Below are 21386 nucleotides of genomic sequence, written 5' to 3'. Positions count from 1 at the left end.
AATTCAACATTATGGAGGAGCATTAGGCCCACCATCAAACGAGAAAAAAGATTAAATATTGAATGTTTGACATATCACACTAACAATAATAATAATAATTGAAATCTATTTAACTGTTTAGCATATCTTGACCTACACTGGAGAGGTTTTAGTGTTAAAAAGTGAATAATCTCAGTTCTTAAAATTCACTCACAACAAAACCGTTAGTATCGTCAAAACCTTTAACAATGTTAACTTTTTCCCCACCTAAAACAAGCACGTCCCCAAGTTTGATCTACATTGAACATAAATGTTGGTCCATTTATCTCAAGTTTAAATGAAGCTTCACAACAACAGGGACTAAAGGCAGAGGATGACAGATTTACAGTAACCCCACATAATGATTAAAGTAGTTTGTAAAGGCAAGGGTGACTGCAGTACACTCCAGAGGTTATGCTCATATGTCAAAGTAAGAAAACATTCCACTTGATGTAATATGCCACAGAGAGTTCTCTTACAAACCTTTTATATACCCTCTGTAGACTACTGAACACACTGTGCAATCTGATTAGCTATGCCTTTTCTTTGAGACATAAAAAGGACCGCCATGATTTAAGACACTGCTGTGAAGGGGGGCAAAATGTACACACACACACACAAACGCTTCTGTGTAAGCATTATCTTCATCTTTGGATGACATACACATGTGGCGCCTGTTTGCCCGGTAGTCATTATTTACAGAGCATCATCTGACTGAGCAGCCATTTGACAATGTTAACATGAAATATTTGACACGCACTCAAGGATCCGGACCATGTGAAGGTCCTTGTTGGCTTGCCCTCAAGCAACTCTCATAGATTTGAAAAAAAAAATAAAAAATTGTGTATTTTGTTTTGGATGTGGCTATAAATACTCAAACAACTGAATGGGTCCAAATGATGCATGAGAAACAGAGTGTCCTTCTACACATAATACACACACAAATAGCACAGGATTGACACATACAGTTGCATATATATATATACTGTATATACACACACACACACACACACGTCTCCCAACAACAATAGATAACCCAAAAAAGTCTAAGCAGGGTAATTGCATGCATGACGGTACAATGGGTGTCACGCATGCAGCCATGACCTCCATTACTGGCTCTTTTTCTCCCCAAAAACATTCAAAATAGTAAAAAGAAAAATTGGGAAATCTATGTAAAAAGTTATTTAGTTCCTTTGACTAAACCTTCTAAGAAACAATGTAATGCCCTGTGTTGAAAAAGATAAGACCAAAGAGAAATATTATGTTTTTATGTACCAGAACTTTTAAAGCAGAACATTGACTAAAAACATTATAAACAAAAATATACATGCAGTTATTGAACTAGCAACAATATTTGCCTGTTACTCATACAATAATCCAGTCAGTGACACTGATATCAAAAATATAACAACTACATTGTCTTTTTTTGGTTTTAACTTTCTGTACATAACTATTACCTATTTAATGCATCCACACCTCGTTTGCCCACAAATGATTTCTGTGCAGCCAGCGTTGGGCCGAGGCAATGCTCAGAGTGAAGAGTTGCTCCTGTGAGGAGTTCACAGCCACATAATGGATTATCAGTTTGGGCTGAGGGATGCACGCTGCAGAGAACAGGCGGCTACCAGCCAAAAGATAATCACTCTCGCTCTCCTGAGTCCTGGTGGAGGAGGAAGAAAAAAAATGAAAAATAAAAGGATGAAGTGGTAAGGTACAGTACATGTAACTCCTCACAAAAGTGAGTACACCCCTCACATTTCAGTAACCATTTATTACTTTTTATAGAGATTATTGAGAGTGCCAACAGCTTTTCTCTGGGTACTCCGGCTTCCTTGAAAAACATGCGTGTTAGGTTAAATGGCGACTCTAAATTGTCCATAGGTATGAATGTGAATGGTTGTCTATACAGTATGTGCCTCTATATGTGATTGACTGGCGACCAGCCCGCCTCTTGCCCGAAGTCAGCTGGGATAGGCTCCAGCATACCCCCGCGACCCTCATGAGGATAAGCGGCATAGAAGATGGATGGGTGGATATTTTGGAAAAACTGTAATAAAGTGAAGCCACAAAATTCAAACAGCAAAGTGGCGAGGGAGTACTGTACTGCTACACAAGTTGTATGTTGACCACTCTACGCTACTGTATATCCAAGTTCAATTTCTGTGGTATTGTCCCCTGAGAAGGTAAAATTGCTGCTGAAATGTGACACAATGCAGCACAGATGTAACCTCTTTAGGGTGATGCTGAGGGTGGAGGGTGCGGTCACAGAGAGGCGGTGAATTGCTGAAGCGTTGACAGTGATTAACATCTCAAATGCGAGTGCCAGTTCCACTTCAACCAGTCGACTCGGGACAATCAGTGACATGAAGCCAGGGGGGGCGGATACGGCAGGGTAATACCCAGCAGTGAGAGAGTCTAATGAGCACACAGATGGCAGGAATGAGTGAATGCTTCCTGATAGAAATATAGGTCTGCTTAGTTTGTGCCACTTACTTCTGAAGATCTCACGTGCACGCAGCCAGTGGTTTTGCTTCCCCAGTTTGTGCAAAAGCTTCTGCAACACCACATGGTCTACCAGGATCTTTTTAGACAGCATGAAGTCCACAGTGTCGGACGCTACGGGAAGCACCTGTCTGTCCACGCACACTTGCAGGTGAGAGTTAAAGAGCGGCAAGTACCTCAAGACGTCAACCTGGTCTGGACAAAAACACCCACAAAGTCTGCACTAAGTATCTTGCATTTTTTATTTCTTTCAACACCAAACATGTTGACTAAGTCTCGCTCACCAATGGGCTCCTGGATTCCAGGGAGATTACACAGCACCTCCAGTGTGTCTCTGTGTGAGGTGCTCTTAGACAGATGGATGAGCACACGGCTTCTGTTCTCCAAATCAGCAGGCTGACACGGCCACACGCTTGAACTCACAAACCACTTGTTTTCTACATTCACAGACAATTAGTCACAACATTGTAGAATTACAGTATCATAGTTCTTCAAACTCCACATTCAATACCTCGGAGAGTGTTGAGAGCTCCTTCCAGGCTGCCACTGAGGAGGAAGAGCTCTGCTGCCATGGTGATCACAGAGCAGCGTGATCCTCCATCCTCATTTCCAAATAGACCTTTCAGCATGGAGTAGTTGACTTTCGAAAGGGACAGCACCTCCACAACTCTTTGACCCTAACACAGGTACAGAGACCAAAATAAACTATGTGATCCCGATTAGCAACATGCTCGTTAAATTGTGAAACGTATACATTTCGTGTCATTCAATTATTTTATTTTATGTTGAATGGATACAAGTGAAATTTACCAGAATTTAAAATATTTTTGATGTGGCTCTGTTGCTTAGATTAGCCTAAAATGGCAACAATAGGGAAAAACTGACAAATTGCCTCCTTGCTACAAAATATGTCAGATTGAAAATCACTGGAAATGCAATTTTTAACGTAAACTAATGAAATCCTTTAAGTTTTCAATTTGTGATTACGGCCTGTCAATTTTAGTTTATTTTATTTTTATATTTGTCCACCAGATGGAGCTCCTTTTCCCCCAATAGAAGCATGCCGCAAAATTGCACAACTTTTACTGTTTTCTGCAAGGGTGCCTTGCTACTGAAATGATAAATGTGTCTATTGTTGTTTACAATACAGTCTATATGAAAATACATGTCTTAACTTTAGCTTTGCTTTTTTAACAATAAAAACAACACAACTTATGTAAACATACTGGGTTAAAATCCCCAAAATATAACTCACTCTTGACACACACACACACACACACACTGTGTGTGTGTGTGTGTGTGTGTATATATATATACACACACACACATATACATACACACACATGAATACATACACATACATACTTCTAAAAGATTGACTTTTTTTCAGAAATGTGGTCGCTTTTTCCCACAGAAAACACATCTCATTCACCATAAGTCATCAGTAATTGATGAATACGTGATGCAAAAAGCGGGAATATACTGTGCATGATATTTTTACAGCAGTTTTTGGGAAGTTGTTATTTTTTGGCGTTTTGTCAGGTAAAATGTGTGAGTGAATTTTAAGGACCACGTAAGGGCTAAAATAGTAGTTTATTTACCTTGGCCCACTGGTGTGTTTTATAGTATCTTAGCATGAGCGAGACTCCAATTCTGCCAAAGAAACTCATCACAAGGGACCCTGGCTCTTCTTTTTGACAAACTGCAAACAAAAGTCATCTGATTGTAATAATGTTTTTATTAATGACCAAAAAGTGTTTCAGAAAACATGAAAGTAGAATATTGTCAATGCAAAGCGCTTACTTGTCTCAGAGAATGTGGCAAAGGGCAGAGACATCTTGTCTTTGCCCTCTGACAGAAGTGCGACAGCGATGTGACCACTGATGCGCTCCAGCTGGTTGGGATGTCGGCAGGGTGTGCAAAAGGAGCGGAAAACCTCTGCCATCTGGTGCCAGTCCTCTTGCTTGGCGCAAAGCTGGCGTACAAAAAAAAAAAAAATACATAAATGTTGTCAAAATCTGTCTGAAGTGATGCAACACTATCAAAACACACTTTATTCTAGTGGATGGGCCTAACCTCCATCTCAATGACATGGGCCAAGTTCAGATATTCCGAAATGGGCACATTGCTGGATACAGCGCATGACCTTTGACAACACAACAAGGGAAAGAAAAATTATACAGCATTGCCTTTTGATGTGCACAGCAAAATCTGATGATGGTACAAACCAACACACCACTGGTTTGCAGGTGTACTCGGATTCGTCATCTGCTGGAATTCAGGAGTGTTTTTGACACATTCGAAGCAATCCAAGCTCAACATTGAGTTTGCACTGGCCATCTGTCAATCAGTAAAAACTTTAAAATGCATACAAAAACACCAGGAGTTAGTGGGATGTGTTCAGGCACCTTGTAAGAGAGCTGCACAAGTTGAGGCACAAAGCTTGTGAGACCGCTCTCTCTTACCAAATTGAAAAGGGCAAGCAGGAACTCGTAGGTGGGCTAACAAAAGAGATAGGTACATACTACAGTATTTGTGTTTAAGGCCCATGTATCAACTCTCACAAAAGCAACATATTCTGCCACCTACTGGTTTGCAACATGCATTGCACCCCAAGAGTTACAGTGGAAATCAAACTGACCACTATCTTGTGAGCCAAGCTGACGCTGAGAACTGACAAGGCATCAGACACCATGCCTGATTTGAGCAGGCCCCAGAGGAGCGATAGAAACACCGGCATGGAGAAAAACATGCCTGGAGGGTTATTCTGGTAGTAGGCTGTGAATACTGCTCCTGAAAACAAGACGGCAATGAATGCGAGCGCGTGCATATTAATATCAGACGGTGAAGGTGTACCTAATGAGTTTGTATTGATTATTTCTGAGCTGTGAGGCTACATTGGAACTCGTACCTGCTTTATGGAGGCACATTGGATTGCTGGTGAACCTCGTCACAGTGTCGACACAGAACTGAAAAGGAGAACAAAAGCTGATGAAGTGGCGCTTTACAGCAGACGTGCAGCAGAGGGTGATGTCGCCTGTCAAATAATTTTTAACAATTTTAAATCTCAGTGGTTCCAATATAGTGTATTGTAAGTGTTTTGTCTAAAATCTAGATTTGATGCTAGAATTCAGATAGTTTTAAAGTGTTTTCAGAAAGCCCTAATGGGAACATGCCCTTAGCTTCAATGCTAATGAGCGGTGTTTGTCCACACTTGTCTCCAAAAGGCGCTGCTGCATTTCATCCACTTTTTACATATAGTCGTTCCTCACTACATCACGGTTCTAACATCGCTCCCTCATTCTATTGCGGTTTTTAAATAACTAATTAATACATTATCACTGTTTTGAAATATTGAAAGATAAGTTATAGATAGTATTCTGGTCACTAGGTGTCAGTACTGTAGCAATTGACATTATATTATATTACATTACAATACCTTCACACTGCATGGAGGCAGCCATGGCATGTATTTGGTATGGCATTTGGTATGTTTTTGGCTTCTTACTTTGTCCTTCTTCCTCACTTCATTTGAAACCCTTTTTTAAGTTCACAATAAATAAATTGGAGGCTAACTACTTAGCTCGGGAGGATGCTGTGCTTCAAGCAGAGGCTGTCTCATGTGTCTCTGCAGTGATCACGTAGCCCGCACATTGTGCAATGTGGTGCAAACAAAGAATAATAGGAGCGTAAAAGTTACTATAGGGGTATTATTCCATGTCTACGGGGCTCTAATAATGGTAAAAAAAAATTTAAAAAAAAAAAAAAATTTTTAAAGGTTTTCTATGCTCTAACTCCGAAAACGTTCTCTTTATTAATATTGAATCCTTCTTCGCTGAAATTCACGTATTGCGGTCGGGCCTGGAACCAATTAACCGGGGAAAACGAAGGACGACTGTAGTTGTTAGAGCTTCATTCTTTATTTTAAGATGTGTAGTAGGGGTGTCACGAGACACTCCATTCACAAGATGAGCCGATAGATGAGACTGGGTCTATGAGAACGAGACGAGACTTTAACATTACTTTTAAGAGAAGTACAATGAAAAAAATATGACTAAATATTGCAATCTCAATATAAATTATCCTACGTTACCTTGCATTGCTCCTCAAAAGGCTACACTCTTCTGCACTCTGTGTTTATACTAGTGGACCTGCTTCCACCCACCGACACAAAGAGGCTGTGTGACTGACAAAAGGGCTCACTCTGTTCATGCCATTGTTCTATGCACAAGGTGAAACCCCTTCCTGCCTGTTTGGAGGCAGGAGACAAGGAAACCAGACACGCATGCACATGGCAATGTATTGAGGCTGGCAAAATTGAGTTCATTGACATTTATATTTATAGATTTATGATAGTCCCAGGCCTAGTGGCCACGAGACAGTTTTTTTTTTCTGAACGAGAAATCTTGACATGTTTTAATCTCATGAGATCTTGTGACACGAGATCTTGGCACCCCTAATGTGTAGCAAAGCCTGTTGGGGGGGTGGGGGGTTATTTTTGTCTTTTTACAAAGCTGTCCGCTGTGGAGCAGGGTCGGCGTCTTAAAAGGGTGGGCTCACCTAGCTAGGGACAGGTTAGAGGCAGCATCACGAAAACATGCAACTTCAGAACTGACTTGACCATTATCTCATAAGTAGATCATACAAGTGAGGGAGATAAGATTTCTCATGTTTGGTGCTCATAAGCAGGCTCTCGAGTCACATGTTACTGCTATAACCTAATATAATGGGGACCTTTAACCTTAGAGGTTCCACTGTGTATTCAAAAGTTCTGCTTTATCAACAGGGTGATTCATAGCATCGCCCTAGAGTTTACCTTCTCGTCACCCTCCAGAGGCACATGCAGGAAGCGGCACATCTTGAAGCCACAGGACTGTGATTCACTGAAGAACAGCCTGCAGTACTGAATGTTTCATGGGGGTAAGAGGAGATCTCACATTACTCCAATGACGCGTTAAAATTGGAAACATTCCAAAACAAAACAAAGTAAGTTGGCAGCATGAATATTTATAAAGTTACTTGATGTTTTTGTGGCGCACTAACCTCTCAAAGTACACTTTAGTGCAGCGGCCTGTATATTTACATTATCCTCGACATGAATTAGAAAGGGTTTGCTTGACCCTCACTTCATGCTCGCTTTTATTAACTCCAGCCTCTCGCAGGAAAACGTCCACATGGTCCAAAAATATAGGAGGGCTTTTATTAAATTTGGTCAGTTATTTGAAGTAAGTGGTAAGAAATACAATCTGTATAGAGGCCCACTGACATTTAAATACATTTGTTCTACAAGAAGGGAAGATAGTGACCTTTCCCCTTTGTGGTGGAATACTTACAGAAGCGAATTTCTGACATCTAAGATGACTCCTGTTTGCAGGGTTTGGCATCCAAGGACCTTTATGAAGAAAGAGAGACAGAACAGCCATTAGCTACACCTACAACAACCACAACTACAACTACAGTGTGGCTTGCATTTGTCACTCACCATTTTTCCAAGTCCCAACTGGAGGCATGACATTGTGTGATTTGTTTTGGATGGGCTGTTGTCTGTTTTAAAAGAATGAACAGTGAAAACCCGGAACACTTGAATGGGCTGAAACGTGTAAAAACACACCTTTCCTGGTCTCCAATTATACGATTTTTGCTGGCATCATACTTGCCCTGGTCAGCGACACAACAAAGCATGAAACACTGTACTTATCTCTATGTAATAAACCTTTGTTGGTTCCTAATTACCATTGATTTGGTTTGTTTATCTGTGAGAAGAGATGTGTCGTTCTGGGTTTTGGGTGAAGTACTGCCCTTCTGAGGTCTCCAGGGCCTGCTGATGGTTTCCTCTGTAAAGTTGGAAACTGCTTGGTTGTCACTGGATAACAGACAGCTAAATAAAGTTTCTTCAGTCCTGTATTAATTTTGTCAAAATAGGAGACCAAACAAACAAATGATAATGCCCTATGGTACACCATTATAACTTTTATTGTGTCATACCATTCACTTCTGGACTTCCACATTGAAGCTTTATATTAACAGGGGTCGATCTGAAACACAAGTAATATAGTGCCTTGGTCACAACAAGTACTGCACAGTGGGTATCCTCTTTTTTTCCCGCATATGAGTTGTGCACAAAATGCTTTGGAAGTCATGCTCGCATACAGCGGATCGGTACACATTTGCAATTCTGCATTCATGGCCCCGCAAATACGCTGATTTTTTTGTAAAAATAAATAAATAAATAAATAAATAAATAAAAATCTGTCTTTTTTCCTCTGAAAATAGCTTCCCCCATCATCCACAATCCTGATGTGAATCATGAACACACGTGTTTCCCTTTTCTGTGCTTTCTAAAGAGAGAAAAACAGCTTGTATGAGGTAGCTAACAAAGCATGTTATGGGACACACCTATTTCAACTATAAAAGCCCTCTAAGAAGCCTCCGTTTTCTGGCTTTATATACAGACCCTTTCCAAAAAATTAGAATGTCATGGAAAAGTTGTTTAATTTCCATAATTCCATTCAAAAAGTTTAACTTTCATAGATTATAGATTCAGGGCCCACAATTTAAATGATTTCAAGTATTTATTTGTTTATTTTTACATAATTTGGGTTTCCAGCTCATTAATCCACGAAAACAGGAATTCAAAAAATTTGAATACTGTGAAGAAATCACCATTTACTTCTCAGGTTTTGCAGGAAAAAAAGAAAGAAATTAGGATCACATCAAATCAATCAAAATATGGTACTTTCAAAACGATATGTCAATCTTCAATACTTGGTTGGGAATCCCTTTGCCTTAATCACTGCCTCGATGCCACGTGGCATTGAAGCAATCAGCCTGTGGCATTGCCTGGGAGTTATGGAAGCCCAGATTTCCTTGATTCTTCATGTTAGCTCTTCTTTGTTGTTTGGTCTGGTGCCCCTCATTTTCCTCTTGAGAATACCCCATAGATTCTCAATGGGGTTTAGGTCTGGTGAGTTGGCTGGCCAGTCAAGCACTGTGATGGCATGGGCATCAAACCAGGTTTTGGTGCTTCTGGCGGTATGGGCAGGGGCCAGGTCCTGCTGGAAGATGAAATCTGCATCTCCATACAGATCCTCTAAAACATTCTGGTAGACTGTTGCGGTGACCTTGGATTTAAGAAAGCAGAGTTTACCAACACCTGCACCGGACATTGCACCCCAAATCATGACGGACTGTGGATATTTCACACTGGACCTCAGGCAGCTTGGTTTCTGTTCCTCACCCGTCTTCCTCCAAACCCTTGGACCTTGATTCCCAAATGAAAGGCACACTTTACTTTCATCGGAAAAGAGGACCTTGGACCACTGGCCAACAGTCCAGTCCTTCTTCTCCTTGGCCCAGTGGGGACGCTTCCTACGTTGGCTCAGGTTCAGAAGTGGCTTGACCCGAGGAACCCGACAGTTGTAGCCCATCTCCCGGATGCGTCTGAATGTGGTGGTTTTTGAAGCTGTGACTCCCGCCTCATTCCACTCTTTCTGGATCTCTGCCAGATTCTTGAATCTTCCCTGTTTGATAATCCGCTGAAGCCCACCGTCATCTCTTTTGCTGGTGCATCTTCTCCTGCCACATTTTGCCCTTCCTCTAGACTTTCCATTGATATGCTTGGACACAGCACTCTGTGAACAACCAGCCTCCTTAGCTATGAACTTTTGTGGCTTACCGATCCTATGGAGGGTATCAATGATGGTCTTCTGGCCAGTTGTCATGTCTGCAGTCTTCCCCATATTGAACCGAAATGAGACAATTGAACCAAACTGAAGCAATTTAATGACACCTGGGGAAGCCTGTGCAGGTGATTTGAGTTTAGTAGATGATTAGTGTGTGACATTCAGTTTAAAACCTTCATGTCCTGCAAAATTTGGGCTGATTTCTTCACAGTATTCTAATTTTTTGAATTCCTGTTTTCGTGGGTTTAATGAGCTGGAAGCCCAAATTATGTAAAAATAAACAAATAAATACTTGATATCATTTAAACTGTGGGCCCTGAATCTATAATCTATGAAAGTTTAACTTTTTGAATGGAATTATGGAAATTAAACAACTTTCCATGACATTCTAATTTTTTGGAAAGGGTCTGTACATCCTATAACCATACAGTAACAGGCACATTCATACCACGTAATAATTAAGAGTATTTTGCCGTATTTTGGTCATTGTAAGCAATACGGGAACTTCTTTCCTGCATGCAGTGATTTCACAGAGCCCATAGCAACTAACACCACTTCCGTCGACAACCGCAGCATGGAAAGTGCATGTGCGTTTGCTAGTACTAATCATGGCAGACTTTGTGAGAGCCGCCGACTACTTTTGGACAAATCAGGATCCAGGACCTTATCCAAGACCTTTTTGAGCCAGAATATACGGAGGAGCTACAGGTTTTAGAAGCTGAGCGGGCATATATGTATGTATGTGTATGTATGTATATATATGTGTATATGTATTTTTTTTTTTTTTACAATGATGTGCATTACAATAACTTTGATTCTATTCACTATCATGGATAATTATTTCATTACTACAGTTATGTGTGACTGTTTCAATGCGGTATTATCATGGTGATCACTATCATAATTCATCATTTCATGACTGCTATTGTGTGCGACTGTTTCAATGCAGTATTGTCATTGTGATCACTGTCATAGTTCATCATTTCATGACTGCTATTATGTCTGATTGTCATTGACAGCTTTGTCATTGTGGTTGTTGATATTGATTTGTCCTTTATCCTTGTTCGTCTTTATAGTTGTCACGGACATTTATTTGCTGATGTCGTTCTGTATGTTTCTGTTGTTCTGTCACAATTGTTGTTGTTGCTGCTGTTGTCCTCGTCTCTTGTCTCTCTTTTTTTTGTTTTTGTCCCCTCTCGCCCCCCCCCCCTCTGTTTCCTTTTCTCTTCTTCTCTGTCCCCTCCTGCTCCGGTCCGGTCGCTCCAAATTTGCTTTATAACAAGCATCAAGGTCGAATAAATTTTGTATATCACACTTCTCTCTGGCAGAGTAAATCTGTTGAGCACTTGACGGCATTTAGGTATACAATTCTATCTGCTTTAAAGGCTGGACAGGACAGGGGTAAAAAAAAAAAAAAAAAAAAAAAAAAAAAAAGAAGCTGAGCGGGCAAGAAAGAGGGAGTTTTGGCGCAGAATTGCATGTCACACACTCAACCCCACGAAAAAGCTATCAAAGAATCAAGTCGAAGTCGGACAAGACGGGGTAGTGACTACACAGACGCATAGGCCTTGCTTTCTTACCTTTGTTTCATGGTTTGCGCCGCACCATACGCTGCCGCCAAGTTTATTTGAACCCTGGCGGGACCCAGTTTCAGCGGACTGCCCTGGGGTATGTTCTCAAACAGCTCCGTGTCATCCTGGTTGACGTCAACAAGCAGGATATCGTGTTGATACGCTGTGAACTCATCCAAAAGGCACGGCCAGGCAGCCCCAGAAGATGGCAGTCTCTCTGTGCTTGAAGAAGAGCTGGGTTCCGTTGTGGAATGTTGCCCGTTTGGTGGCCGGTATGATGGAGTACCTTGTGACTCACTGGCTTCTGGATCACTCCTATTGTGCACATCTACGACATTGCAGAGAGATGGTTCTCTTGGCGTTTGGTCGAGAAGAGATCCAAAATCACAGGAGGCCACTTCCAATTGTGCAAGATCATGCTTGCAATTTTCCCGGTTTACCAAACCATTTATGACGACTTGTGGCAGGAGTGTACTCATCTCATCTTTCTCAAGTGTAACACTTTGTCTCGGGAAGTTTGTTTGTGGTGAACCAAATGGAGAGAGCAGAGGTGGAAGTAGAACCTCACTTAAAATGCTTCCTTCGCATTCTTCATCTGATTTGTTGTCTCTTGCAGGAGGCGTAACGCCGTTTAAAGGAGTGCTCCTGCCATTGTTTCCCATCTCTTGACACAAGAGGAGGGAGGACTGGTGTGAACTCTGGGTATCGGGGGTGCATGCAAGGACGCTCGGTGAAGAACCCCAACTCCAAACACCGCTGGGGATGGGAGATGAGGCAAACATGGGCGGGGACGTTTGCCAGTCACTCAAGCAGAGTTCTGCAGGGGAAGGCGTTAGCGAATTGCTGGATGAGGGCGGAGGCACGGACAGTATGTCAGTACCAGAATCCAATAGCTGACTCGTGGTGGAGAAGGTAGTAAAAACTGAAGGAAGACCTACAGTTGAGTCCTTAACATCAGATAATACGGTTTCGATTTCATATGAAGACTTGTGTCCTACACCCTCTGCAAGATGGGCTTCTTGGTGGATGTCACTGCTTTGGCATCTTAAGGATCCAAGAGATTCATGTTGCATTGTAGATAACCAGCGCTTGTTAGCTGGTTCATGTGTTGAAAGGGTGGGTCCAATGTCAGATAAGGGCCACGGCATGTCTGTGCGTGCACATGAATAGTGTGTTTTTCCAATATGGACCCTCACCCTCTGACAGGTGAATGAAGCCGGGTTATCACTCAACAATCCTGGTCCCTCTCGTGCAGTCTTTTTTTGGCAAGGTTCCTCAGGGTTGCATGTCCCAACAGTAGGTTCGGGACATGACTGACTGCATGTGTGTGCCTCTTTTATAAGGCTGTCCAAGTTTATTTTACCCTGGTGTCGCTCTGTTGCAAAAGTCCCACCTTTGCTGTGAGCCACTGTTGCGTTTTCAGTCAAGAAGGTTGTTGGAGAGACATCACTCTCCCTACCCTTCAAGGAACGACAAGCAGCATGATTAATGAAAGCCGCTTTCTTCGTGTATTCTCTCGGTTGCCTCCGGTTTGCAGCCGACTGCCAACCAGGACAGGGCACACTGTTATTTCGCCACTCGTCGCAACAGGGCTCCAACTGAAATCCGTCAGTTGTCGTGCCCTGTTTGAAGCAACGCACAGTCTCGGTTTTCAGAAGATCCCGTAGCAAAAATCCACAACAGTGCCCCCTTGCATTAGAGTTTAGGAGTACATCACAAAGGGTTACTTTCGGGTAGCGGTCTAGCCTAACGATTTCCTTGGATGTCTCTTCTGGACGGGGGTCAAAGCTTTTTGCCACTTGCTTGACCGTGGTTCTCCTCTGAGGGGAAATGTATTTACAGTCACCACAGATGCTGCAGCTGGATGCTTGTGAATGTCTTTTTAAAGAGATTTCCGAACCAGCGAGGGAAGTAGAGATGGGATTCACAGTTCTATCAACATCTGCAAGTGCAAATAAAAGCTAGTCAAGGCGGTGCAAATCTTCTCCCAAGAGTACACGCCTTACATTTAAGCAACCTTTTTATTATAGCTTCACAATACTACAGAAATTAAACTTGGATATACTTGAATTTAGAGTAGTCCATGTACAGCTTGTATAGCAGTATAGTCGTCCCTTGTTTTTCGCGGTTAATTGGTTCCAGACCCGACCGTGATAAGCGAATTTCCGCCAAGTAGGACTCAACATTAATAAATGGAATATCTTTTATATCGTTGCAGCAAATAAAACATTTTTTATAACCTTCTAAATAAACGTTTATGACCCCACCTCTCGCCGAAAGCCAGCTGGAATAGGCTCCGGCATACCCCCGCAACACTAGTGAGGCCAATCGGCATAGAAAATGGATGGATGGATGGACCACAGGCCAATTTTTTTTTTTTTTTTTTTAAATACATACTGCACGCCGCAAATGGCCCCCAGGCTGTACTTTGGACACCCCCGACTTCAGCACTCTACTAATGAGTTTTACATTGTAATATTTGACAAAATGTCATGTTCATGTCACGAATGCTTGTCAATAATCAAGTCCAATCTTCCATTACATTTGTCTAAAATAAAGCACATTTGTGGACTATTTGCAGTGTCAAAACATTAACTTCGTGCCTGTTTTACACATCAAGCACCAAAGAAAACTTTGCTGCGATACCATAGGTACGTTTTGCTCTTAGTACTCTCTGATAAACATTTACTGTGTAGTTTTATACGTATTTAATATCACAATATTTCATGCATTAACTGTCCACGCTGAAAAGCTCCCTTACTGTACGCTTAGCATGTTAGCTTAGCATCGCTTGTTGCACGCAATTAGCTTGATAGTGCATACCAAGTTATAATTGATTTAATCTAAAGTTGCAGTTAGCTGCAGCGTGAACCACTGTCAAGGTGCATGCAAAACTTGATCGTTATTTCACTCTTTAGGCGCATCTTACTTAGTTGTTGAGATTGGTGATCTGGCCTTGACTATGGCGCGACCAAGGCTCCGTAATGCGGTTTTAGCGACCGATTATGGCAAATTCAATGGTTACACCTTATGAATTTTTTAAAATTCTACATTTTCTGGCATGGTCAGAACCTTCCAACCTGCTCATGCTCAAGGCGCTGGTGCTTGGAATATACTTACCTCTCACACGGCGCCTCCCCGGTTGGGAGCCCCCAGAGGTTCCTTGGCAAAAGTCACCATTGCTGTTAACGATGGCGTCCACTTTTTCTCCTAAAAAAGGTGTCTGTGCTACGTTTTGTTGGTTAACGTCAGCCGGCAATTGAGATGCTCTTCGTCGTGGCACCGACTTCAGACATGCGACGTCTTTCAACCTGGTTCGGTTGAGTTTGACCCTATTCGAGGGCGTAAACATCATTGAAGTCGGAGCTAAGTCTCTCGTTGATAGTTAGCACTTGTGGCAAGAGTAACCCAGGAAGAGGTTAACAGGCGTTAAATGTTCATGAGTTATAGCAGGCAGCCATTTTTTGGCCTGGTCATAGGTGGGTGGTATTAGTGCGCATGCGCAATAGGTTGACAAAATTGGGAGTTGGATAGAAATGGTAGCAGTGCGCATGCGCAGTGTATGAGCAAATCATCAATTGAGACAGTTGAGTGCAAAGTGTCGTTTTGCTTTGGACATTACAAAGAACACGATTCTGATAATATACATTATTCTAGATTACCAAATAAACATGTTCATACTTCAAACTTCCCACCTGCACAATGTTAACTGTAAATTGTTATCTTTTTATGCAAACCAACAATTTTTTTGGATTGGTTACTCAGGTTAGCACTAAAATACAATCATTTCTCTGCAAGACAACATAAATCTGAAGTTTTCAGAACTCAAAATGCCTTATTACTGTATTAATTTAGAAACAGCCATCAAATGTTATTTATGATGCAAAGAACTATTTATTGCATTTATTACCTTTATTGCACAGACTACAAAATCTTGTATTTCTCTAGTTACGTTTTTATTTAGTCCAATAACATTGTGTATTTTTTTATAGCTTTTTGTTTTATTATTTCATTTAATTTGCTTGTTTTTAGCGCCTCTCTTGAAGCGCCTCTAGTTTTGTTCAATATTCAGCTACAATGCATGTCTTTCCTTTCCATTCAGTTTGTGGGAATATGGTATGTATTTGCATACATGTTTATTTTGTGCGTTCCAAGCTTATAAGGTACATAAACAGCACGCTGTGAGACAAAAATCAGGTTTGTGTAAAGTTGTCTTAGCCTAATTGGGGAATAATTTTACAAATAATTGCAGTCATACACATACAATACAGACCAATGGTTCTCTTTTTATATTGAGTACCAACTGAAAAATATTTTCTATCACCATTATTGCTAACTCTGCTTTACATCACAGTCGAGTATGTTGCTTGTGGTGGAAAACTTTTGAATTCAATTTCAGGTCAGTTATTTTCATAGGTATACGTCTCTTAATTTTATAAAACAATTTGGTGTTCCTGCATACCACCGGACGGAGCCTGCGTACCACCGGCGGTACACGCACCAGTTTGATAATCCACTGCAGAAGCCTGTCATCCTTTTGAGTTGAAGTGTGAGTGGTGATGGGAGAGACCCTGGTGTTGGGAAGTAGCCGAGTCCCTGGAATGTGGCGGCCTGATTCACAACACCAGCTGTCCCGCCCCACCGAGCCAGCAGATGGTGCTCAAATGGTGGAAAGGCTCTTTCCATTAGGGAGAAGAGGAGCGGTTACATCTCATTGCTTCTCCTTGGGGGTCCACAGTCTTACTCTTAGTCCCCCTCTGGTCTCCACTTCTTCTTCTTGCGTGACAGCTGTGAGAAGAAAACATGCAAATTAAGAATCCGAAGACACCGAGGAACTTTTTTGGTTGTCATAAAGTGCGCCTAATTTCTCTGCACCTGACAGGCCGCTTGGAAAACCTCTATGCTCTTGCAAACATTCTCTATGCTAATTTTATAATCACAGCAATGAGGTGTGTGTGTGTTACAGTGTAGAGAGATATAAGCTTTTACTTTGCATATGAAATGAGCAGGGATTAGAATGGGATGAAGAGCAGGAGAGTGTTACCAGAGAGGTCACTGTTCATTTTGATGCTGTGAAGCACTTTTATCCTCACAGGCATTGGACCTGCATGGCCGGGGTTCCTACAATCTCATTTAAATGTTCAAGTAAAAGGGGAATAAAAGGCAGGGGATTTGCTCATATAGTAGTCCAGAAATGTGGATGTTGTTAAGCATTTACATTAGTTCTGGCACATATCAATAGGTTGAAAGGGGTTAATTAATGTCTCTTCCATTGTATGAGCTTTAAATCCCCATAAATTGTCCTGTCTTCTTTTCATTCGATGGCTGTTGTTGCATTGAGGGTTCGTAATCATCAAGGCAAACCTCAATATTAACAACCGATGCCTTACCATTGGGAACCTTTACTTTTAAAAGGTGCAATAAAAAGAAAACACAATTTTGTCTGACATATCTTGAGAAAAACTATATGGTAATTATTTCAGCTGCTACAATGACTCACTAGGACAACTACTGTGTATGTGCCCATCTTTTCAGTCTTTCGGCCATGCATCATATGGGAGCGGATATCAGGTGTGTGTGTGTGTTCGCTGTAACACTGACGGGCACACTCACATGTTGATTAAGGGTGCTGCAAATAAATCTGATTAATTTAATTGGCGCTACGGGTAGGCGGGGGGATTTTTGCTGTGAGGATAAATACAGAAGAAAATAATCACGATTCGTCTTGATAGGAGAATTTCACCTGGAAGCAAATGAAACTTAGATAATTTAGTAAATGTAAAAACAGCGTTTCCATTCCTTTTGTCTTTCACTGGGCTGGTGTGAAGCTGACAGCAAGGCGAGCAGCAGCTGAATTCCCTTAAATATCCCTGCCTGCCTGCCTCATCATATGGTTGCTATGGCAGCCGGCCCCTGGTTTCCAGATAACGTCCACATGCGGCGAGACAGCTCCTCTACCTGAACACTATGGATCCTATTGGGAAATGGAAAGGCGCAGCCCGGCGGTCCCTTTACTATGTGAGGGATGTGCATCAATATTTGACTTATGTATGTGTGGAAAATATTTGAAGAAAATGTGATGCTAGAGGGGAAAAGATCAATGTGTTGCAGATGGTGGAAGAAATGTGAGACAAAATGAAAGCGAGGATCTGTGACAATTTCCAGAGGACAAAAGAAAAGGTAGATCCAGATAGGACTCCCGCTGGAGAGAATAACAGGTGCCGTCGTTTCAAAAAGCGCTTTAAGAAGAATTCTTTTCTTTCCTGTCCCTTTTCTCTCATTTCTGCTATTCCCAGCCCCCCATCCTATTCCTTTGTCTGTCTTCCTGCCTCTGGTCTCATCCTTCTCTTCCATGTTTTTTTTTTTTATTCTAGCTCAATTAATCGCACATTTAGCAAAAGGGTCAACCAGGACTTAAACACATTGCTGTGATTGGACCTGTCTGGACCTGTCTGCCTGCCTGCTAACTTTGTGCTGTTAGTCTTTAATGCCATTACAACTGAATTTGATGCTGAAATCGTAACATTTACGAAGTGACTTATTGCACGGTACATACACAATTTATTCACATTTTATTTCATGTGACCAGCATTGTTATTTGTGTGGATATTTTGTGCAAGTGTTTCTTTATTGAAAAAGACATCGTTTTAACTTAAAATGAGGATTTGAATTTAACTTCAATATCTTCACAATATATGTATCATATAGACAAATACTACGAGCGCTGTTCAGATAAGAGGTGGGGAGCATGCAGCACATGAGCCATACATGCAACCTAATCTTGTGTATCGAAAGGCCTGCTTTAGCATGCTTAAAGCTGCAGCCCCTTCTTTAAACCCTGATTTAGACGGGCTTTAAAAAAAATTAATCCACAATACCAAATATGAGTGAGTTAAATTTAAACAGTGTAAGTGTTTAGGTCAGGGGTAGGGAACCTGCGGCTGTGTATGGTCCCCCTGACAGCATTTCATATTTTCTATAGAAAGGCCTGCTTGGCATGTTTAAAGTGCTTCTTTGTTGAAAATGCTACATCCCCTTCCTTGAACCTTGCTTTGAATTTGATTTCAGTAATTTATGCAGACTTTTTAAAAAAGAGACTAGTTACTGGTCTATTTATAATATAGTAATAAAAATATACTATACGATATATTGTAGAAGTACAAGTGTTTCTACCTAATTTAACCACATGAGTGCCAATATTGTTTAGATCGGGGTTGGGAACCTGCGGCACGAGGGCTGCACACAGGTATGGCCCGCAAGAGCGTTCTATCCGGTTTGTAATGCAATGCTAACAAAAGCTCAGAGGAACTGTTATAAAAGCTCGTTGTTGCATGCTTTGTCATAAATGGCGTAGTCTAGCCCTGGGGGAACTTTATAAAACCAGAAATCCCCCCCCCTTAGGTTTCAATGCAACTGTTTATAGAACTTACCTTGGTCAATCCATAAGAGAAATCTTTGCAAGATGAGCCTCGACGTCCTTCGCCTTTTTAATGCGGCCTAAAAGGGAGACAACAGATCAGTCGTTAAAGAGTGTTATGCTGGTTGGAGTGGGGTGGATACAGGCAGGGCCTACACGAGGACGAAGTGGCGAAGAAAGTCGATAACGACGGCACCCTCAATTTCCTCTTAAAGCACAAAGGAGGCCTGATTGCATTGGAGAGATATGGGTGCGCCTCAGCATCTCCTAATGCATCTGTAAATTGAGTTGGAAAATGACGTCTGTTGTCTGTGCTCGGGATGGAAGGAGCAAGGGAGGGGAGGATGCTGCAGACCTCCGCACATCACCAGGAAAAAGATACATTTTCTCCCTTTTTTTTTTTTTTTTAAAGACGGCAACATCGTCAAGTGCTTAAAAAATCCGGATTATGACCTGTTTTGTTGCTTCAATCGTAGCAACACACCGGGAGGCTGTAAAGTGTCAGCGGGCGCATAAATTGCTGTGTTTTGTGTCCGTTATTAAGGAGCTGTGGCAGTCAGCTGTGATAAGGATGCATTCATTTCCTCATTAACTCGGGGGGGCAAAAAGGCAGGTACACAAAGACGCACATAAATCAACACAGACGCACACGTTGTGGGTTGTTGTCCTCAAATTCCCTGGACTAAAAGGGAGAACATCAATAAAATCGAGATGCCTTTCTCCTTTAAAGGTGTTATTTTTAACTCGGCCAGTCTTCTTTTAAAAGGACTCAGGCAATAAGGTTAATTTAACGACAGCTTTCACTTCTTCATTCTTCATTTGTGCTCAAGGAAAGATACATTAAATGTAAACACACACACACACACACACACACACACACACACAGCCGCCGTCCCTGCTGCAACACTTTGGCTTTAACTGACACATGCATTAGAGGCAAGGGCAGAGATTTTGAAACGCGCGAGCCTCGCCTGTCAAGCCTGTTGGTGGTGCGTGCACGCTCACACGCCTTGCCTTTTCTCTCCCTCTCGCTCTCTTCCTCGTGCACACACGCCCACACGGTCCTGATAAGGCCGACAGTCATTTAGTTGGAGCTTTGTCTATTTTTTTTCTCCCCTGGATGAACTGCGGAAAATGTTGCCGTATTTGAATTAGTCGCGAAATAGCTTCGAAATAATCCGGCTAATGTTGTGTGTGTATATAAATGAGAGTGTGTGGGTTGTAAATAAAAAAATAAATCGCTTAGCATCCCCTTCAGTGAATGATGTGTTTTTAAGCTAATGCACCGCACCCCGTCTTTTGCTTATGCAAGATGGATGGCTTGGCACGTCAATAAATATACACGTTCCAGTCTTGCTGATTCGGACGCAAAAGGTGTGCCAGCCGAGCACTAACCCTGATGACTCCTCGCAGGATGCCAGCTGCTGGGCAAGGCCGGGTAGGGCGGGCAAGTAGGGCCCAGTTGGGGCGAACGGCATGGGCCGGGTTCGCGAGGCGGAGAACTGTAAGAGAGAACGCAAGGTCAGCTAAAACGAAAGCTCGCTGGGTAACATGTTCTTTATTAAATGTGTCTTTTGGTGCTTTCTAGTAGACGCATTGTTCCGCCATAATGACTCCTACTGTCTGTGCGTTGAGGTTGGTAATTATGGATTAGCGGTAACTTCCAATGACGCACGCAAAAAAAGCAGGATTACGCTTGCGCACACACACAAAAACACACGCTGCAGCCACATATGCACACACACCACCCTCAGACCTTACTTGTCGGCCATCACAGGCAGCGTGCCGGCTCGGCAGCCATTTTGCACGGCAGCACTGGAATGTTTCACTTAATAAAATTTCTCTAACAACATTTTGCGCTTCCGCCCACCCCCTTGAAAAAAATGACGTTAAAACAAAAAAAGTCGTTTCTCCCCTCTGAAAGGAGCGCACGCGTGTACGGCCCGGTGTGCAACCATGCGTGAACTCCACTTGGCGAGATATGTATATATGCAACATGGAGGGGAGGTGGAGGAGGAGGAGGGGCACGCCCTACAGCTTGACAGTACTCACATATGGAGGAAGAGGAGGGAGGTTGTGTGAGGAGAGAGGAAATTAAATGTACAGCATGTTCTCATTGGGCCACCATTTTTACACAAAGACTTTACGTGCGTGTGTGCGCACAAACACTGCAAATGACCCTAAAGTGTTAACGTT

At 42.1% G+C, this 21386-nt stretch overlaps 1 protein-coding gene across 6 annotated transcripts; it reads right to left on the bottom strand.

The window, feature by feature from the left end:
- Positions 1-391: 391 nt before the first annotated feature.
- topaz1 (testis and ovary specific TOPAZ 1) lies at positions 392-15246 on the bottom strand. 6 transcript variants are annotated; one of them, XM_054764806.1, is made up of 20 exons: positions 14894-15246; positions 11783-13715; positions 8506-8555; positions 8254-8369; positions 8132-8178; positions 8003-8064; positions 7854-7912; positions 7337-7423; positions 5432-5489; positions 5162-5313; positions 4929-5021; positions 4757-4860; positions 4597-4666; positions 4324-4495; positions 4122-4222; positions 3032-3197; positions 2805-2957; positions 2512-2715; positions 2247-2433; positions 393-1678 (listed from the first exon to the last, which is right to left on the bottom strand). In XM_054764806.1, exons 1-20 carry the CDS (start codon positions 15126-15128, stop codon positions 1480-1482), a joined length of 4248 nt encoding a protein of 1415 aa, XP_054620781.1. In that variant the 5' UTR covers positions 15129-15246; the 3' UTR covers positions 393-1479. The 6 variants fall into 6 exon arrangements, with proteins under 6 accessions (XP_054620783.1, XP_054620781.1, XP_054620784.1 ...); XM_054764809.1 differs by lacking the exon at positions 14894-15246 and adding an exon at positions 14703-14803; XM_054764807.1 differs by having other exon boundaries at positions 395-1678; positions 8254-8354.
- Positions 15247-21386: the final 6140 nt, after the last annotated feature.

This window comes from Dunckerocampus dactyliophorus, chromosome 20 (assembly GCF_027744805.1).
Source record: "Dunckerocampus dactyliophorus isolate RoL2022-P2 chromosome 20, RoL_Ddac_1.1, whole genome shotgun sequence".
NCBI classification, from domain to species: domain Eukaryota; kingdom Metazoa; phylum Chordata; class Actinopteri; order Syngnathiformes; family Syngnathidae; genus Dunckerocampus; species Dunckerocampus dactyliophorus.
The sequence above is the reverse complement of the archived record's forward strand: the minus strand, read 5'-3'. Positions and strand labels throughout refer to the sequence as shown.

Coding starts and splice junctions, on each gene's coding strand:
- topaz1 (XM_054764806.1), bottom strand. CDS start 15,128: ATGATGTTTACGCCCTCGAATAGGGTCAAACTCAACCGAACCAGGTTG. Junction 13,716..14,893: donor GGGGAGGCGCCGTGTGAGAG/GTAAGTATATTC, acceptor TTGCACTTGCAG/ATGTTGATAGAACTGTGAAT. Junction 1,679..2,246: donor CTCAGCATCACCCTAAAGAG/GTTACATCTGTG, acceptor CTCCTCCACCAG/GACTCAGGAGAGCGAGAGTG.